The sequence below is a fragment of the Pteropus alecto genome, unplaced genomic scaffold (assembly GCF_000325575.1).
Source record: "Pteropus alecto unplaced genomic scaffold, ASM32557v1 scaffold223, whole genome shotgun sequence".
Classification (NCBI taxonomy): Eukaryota; Metazoa; Chordata; class Mammalia; order Chiroptera; family Pteropodidae; genus Pteropus; species Pteropus alecto.
This window is the reverse complement of record NW_006434441.1, coordinates 2,801,831-2,807,038: the sequence shown is the minus strand read 5'-3', so window position 1 is coordinate 2,807,038 and position 5,208 is coordinate 2,801,831. Positions and strand designations below refer to the sequence as shown.

General features: G+C 48.0%; 1 protein-coding gene across 1 annotated transcript in view; it reads left to right on the top strand.

Moving 5' to 3' along the window:
* ACOXL (acyl-CoA oxidase like) overlaps window positions 1-5,208 on the top strand; it is a 201,364-nt gene that overhangs the window by 7,167 nt on the left and 188,989 nt on the right. Inside the window, exons 7-8 of the mRNA XM_006909483.3 lie at window positions 1,298-1,370; window positions 4,926-5,058. Coding sequence (XP_006909545.1) covers window positions 1,298-1,370; window positions 4,926-5,058 — 206 coding nt within the window. The remainder of the gene's footprint in view (window positions 1-1,297; window positions 1,371-4,925; window positions 5,059-5,208) is intronic.

Genomic DNA, 5,208 nt, shown 5'->3' with positions numbered 1-5,208 from the left:
CCTGGGGACTCTTGGAGGGCAGGTAGAAGCTTTCTATTTCCTGCCCCCGAGCCGCCAGACCTGTGGTGTGTCCTCAGCTCAGCTTAGTGGATTACTTTGCTAAGGCTGTTGTCCCAGTTCCAGAGGTGACAAGTCTGGGACCAAGATGCTGGCAGAGTTGGTTCCTTTTGAGGGCTCTGAAGGAGGCCCTGTCCCAGGCCTCTTCCTTGGCTCGTAGGTAGGTGGCTGTCCTCATGTTCACATGGCTTTCTTCCTGTGCACACATCTGTGTCCAGATTTCTCCTTCCTACAGGGGTCTTAGTCACCTGGACTAGGCCCACCCTAATGACCCCATTATAAGTTGCATACCTCTATAAAGACCCTGTCTCCAAGTAAGATGCTGTCCACAGGTCCTGGAGGTGAGGGCTCCAACATATGAATCTGGGGTGGGCACAGTTCAGCCGTAACGCTTAGTGATGGCAGGTCACATCTGTGGGCTCCACCGGTCATCCTCAGCTGAGGTCAGGCCAGAAGACAGGTTGGGGAGAAGGAGCAGAGAGGGAAGGGAGAGCAGAGGGGGAAGACAAACCTTTGGTGGAGGGGTGGTTTTGCCCTGGCCCCTTAGACTTTATCCACCCCTGACCTCTGCATGGTGGCTGCAGAGCAGCTGCAGGTGGGTGTGAAGTGTCTCCCGAGGGGACTGCCCTCACTGGCCCAGCCCCGAGACAATGCCTCAGTGTCAAGTGTTCCTGGGAGCAGAGGGTGGCCGGTCCTTGTGGAGCAGTGCCGGTCCTGTCCTGGGGCGCTCCCAGTGCAGGTGTGCCCTTGCGAAGGGACAGCGTTCTCCTACGGATGTGGCTAAAGTGATGGCTTCCCCCAGATGAAGGCTCCCCAAGGGCGAGGTGGACACAGGGCGGGCCTGGCTCTGACAGGGTTGTGAGGAACCCCCACCGTCTATGTGGTGTCTGCTTGTCTCTCAGGCATTTGGTCGTGTACTCGCCCAGTGCTGGGGAGGAGCCTGAGCTCTGCTATCCTGGGCTGCAGGCTCCTGTCCCCTCTGTGTCCAGCTGACGGTCTTTCTATTGCTGGGGATGCTTCCTTTTTTTGTTACAGCGGCCGCTCAGGCAGGCTGCTGTGGCCTCCCGACACCCCCGCAACTCTTCAAGGAAACAAACAGCACTCCCACCCCCACCCCAAATAAAATGCATCTCCAGTTCTGGAAGGAATAAATGGAGTAGGGCCACCGGGGATGCAGGGATGTATTTCTGACGCTCGCCCGGATTCACCCTGCAGCTCTATTCATGTCTGTTCTCTCTAGGTTTGCATGGTGTGGATAATGGGATTTTAATATTTGACAAGGTTCGGATACCAAGGGACAACCTGTTGGATAAGTGAGTACTTCCTCCTAACTCAGGGTACTGTGTCATGGCTTTCTTGTCTCCCACCCGGCCAGCTCTTGGTGTCACGGGCAGGTGGCACATTGTAACCTGACAACTCACTGGAAGTGTAGATGAGCTGATTGGAAAAATTTAAATGATCCAAGCAAGATGCTGTTACCCAGACACAATATGTGTTGCGCTTTAACGCGTAAGTCTTTAGGCTGTTCTCCCTGAAGATGTATCTAAAGAAAGAAATATGTTTGGTTTTTACGGAGCCACTTATATACTCTATTCTTTATAACTTGTAATCTGTTTAGCACAATATGTACAAGTCTCTATGAAACAGTAAGTACACACACGCGTGGTCATTTTTAACGTTGCCACAACAGACCGTTAAATAACTACGTAATCAATCCCTTATTGTTGGGTATTTAGGTTGTTTCCTTCCTTCCTTCCTTCCTTCCTTCCTTCCTTCCTTCCTTCCTTCCTTTCTTTCTTTCTGTTACTGGATGCTATGCCTTCCTTCCTTCCTTCCTTCTTTCCTTCCTTCCTTTTTTTTTTTCCCTATCATAAACCAGTGGGTGTAACTGGCTCTGCAGGTGGCAGGAGATAAGGCACCACCTTTTAGCCTGGAAGGCTGCTATAACTAGCACTGCTGGGTGGATAAATGTCACAGGTGCTCAGTATCACCTCTTAGATCCCTCAGTGCGGTCCAAGTGGCTAAACAATGAAGTGATGGTGGCTTCTACAGGTACAGTCCAGGGACTCACAATGCTTTTCACGGAGGCTCAGAAATGCCAACGACTTCACTTTTCTCAGCAGCGTTTCGTGTGTCCAGTGGAAATCGTGAGCCAGAGTCCTCTGCAGTCTGTGAAAAGGTCTCCAATCAGGCTGGCTCCTTGCTTTCCTATAGACTTCCCTTTAATGTCTCACCTTTTTTTGTTTCCTGTAAGTTCTTGCTGGCAGGTAAAGTCATAGGTGCCAAAAGTTTAAGAAAAATGTGGGGGAAACAAACTTAAAAAGGACCAAATTCTATTTGTTAGCTTTCCCCCAGGTGGACTGGTAGGAAATAAAGTGGAAACATTGAAAGCTGCTTTGCAGCTGTGCTGGTGGGTGGTGAAGCCCTGAGGCCCCCTGGGAGCTGCCCCGTGGCAGCATGAGGGGGGACCAGCCCCTTCCCTAGGCGCCTTCATGGGCCCTGACCACTGATGGCATCATTCCACTCGGGGATGGGGAGGAGGCAGGAGCACCGAGATATGGAGCCTCCTATGTCTGGCCCATCCTTTAGGGTCTCAGTGGCCTGGACTGTCCTGCGCCAGAAGCCGGACCCACTGGCTTAGCATCTATCCAGTGCACTAGAGAGTAAAAAGAAGATTCAACCAGAAAGAAAAACTACAGAGAGCCACATGGTCTGTAGGAGACATGGGCATACCTAGAATATTCTTTGAGAAGCCAGACTTGATTTTGAAGCCATGCCATTGGCATTGAAACTGTTTCCCCTGCCCTGTGCCTCCCCACTTCCCACCCCACCACTCACACACAGAACAGCAGCAGAAACATAGCTGTTTGGAGGGGAGAAGTCCCACTCTGGGGAGCCTGCTTCATTATTTGATCAAAAATAGGACAGTGAAGAGATGTAGATTTTCAGTGAAATCCCTATGAAAATCCCAGCTGTCTTTACTTGTGGAAATTGAGAAAGTGGTCTTAAAATTCATATGGAAATACAAGATATCCAGAACAGCCAAAACAATCTCAATAAAGGAAAACACAGCAGGAGGACCCACGCTTCCAATCTGTAAACGTACTACAAATCTACAGTAATCAAGACAGTGTGGTATCACATACAGATATATATATATGTGTCATATATATAGTCTAGATAAGGATATATATAAAGAAAGAGAGAGAAAGAGGAGATATATATATATATATATGTATATATGTATATCTGTCCTATTATATGTATAGTCTAGAAATAAACTCTTATATTTATGTTCACTTAATACTCAACAAGAGTGACAAGGCAATTTAATGGGGAGAGAACAGTCTTTTCAACAAATGGTACGGGGACAACTGGATGTCCACATGCAAAAGAATGAAGCTGGGCTTTTGCCGCATACCATATATAGAAATGAACTCAAACTGGATCACGGATCTAAATGTAATTTATTATTATATGCGATACCAAAAGCACAAGCAACCAAAGAAAATAGATAAATTAGACTTCGTCAAAATTAAAAAACTTTTGTGCTTCAAGGGATGTTATGAATAACGTGAAAAGATAATCTATAGAATGGGAGAAAATATTTGTAAATCATATATATCATAAAAGCATCTAGTATCCACGATATAAAAAGAACTATTACAGTTTAACAATAAAAAAGACAAATGATCCAATTAAAAATGGGTGAAAATCTGAATAGACATTTCTCTAAAGAAGACCAACAAATGGCCGATAAGCACAAGAAAAGACGCTAAACTTCATTGTCATTAGGGAAATGCCAGTCAAAATCACAATGAAAGACCACTTCATACCCACCCTTGTGGCTGTAACATGAGAGTCAGGGGAGATGGCAACCTCGGCGAGGATGTGGGGACATCGGAACGGCCGCACATTGCCGGTGGGATGTAAGATGGTCCTGGCTACTTGGAAAGTTCCTGGCAGTTCCTCAGAAATTTGATGTTTTTGTATGACTCAGTGATTTTATTCCTGGTATGTATGATGACATCATTCACCTGAGAATCGAAAATAGACATCCACCCAAAAAACTGTACACTGATGTTCATAGAATAATTATCCATAATAGCCAAAAAAGTGGAAATGATCCAAATATCCATTACATTTCGTTTATCCATTCATTCATTGGTTTACGGAAACCAATGAATGAATGGATAAACGAAATGTAATGAGTCCGTACAATGGACCGTTACTCGGCCATGAAAATAAAGGAGACGTCAGCACAGCCTTCTCCACACATGGACTCGAGAACAGCGCTCTCTGAGGGAAGCCAGACACTGAAGCCCCATGGCATGTGATTCCATGAATGGGAGACGTCCAGAACAGACAGGTCCACAGGGACAGAGTAGCTGCAGGGCCAGGGCTGGGAGGTATGGCACACAGCTTCCTTCTGGGGTGATGCAACGTCTGGAGCTAGATAGCGGTGATGGTTGCACAGCTTGTGAAGATACTGAAAACCATTGAACTATACACTTTGAAAGGGGGATTTTTATGGTGTGTGAATTACAGCTCAACAATGAAGAAGTGATTGACGGGCAGGCAGTCTTCACACTCAGGCTCTGGTGTCAGTTTGATGGCTGCACTCCTCATGCCTGTCTTTGTCAGGGGCCCCTGCCAAGTCCCAGCCCGGGAGTGGCAGAATGCCTGCTTTCCCCTTTGTCAGTGCCTCCTGGGAGGACAGTTCCCTTGTCCCCACCCTGCTATCCCCTAGGGGAGGTAACAGGATGTGGAGGCCCAGGAGCCCTCTCGGGTATGGAGGTGGGAGCTGCCCGACCTCGTCATGGGTGGTACCATGATTTCCTTTGTTGACCAGCCCCTCCCCCACACAGGTTCGGTTCACTGGCTCCAGGTGGGCAGTACTACTCCCCTATTGAGGATAAGAGTGCAAGATTCAACGCGATACTGGCAGCACTGACCCCTTCGAGATTGGCGGTGACTTTCCAAGCTATGGGTGCCATGAAGGTAGGGAACGCTGATTTAATTTACTTGGCTGTTCATTCTCTGTGTGTCCCGGGGCAGGTAGCAATTCCAGGAGCCGAGCCTCCCCAGCCACAGATGATGTAACGTGGCTATAGGTGGGGTAGAGACTAGGGGGGCCTGTTGGCTGCCCAC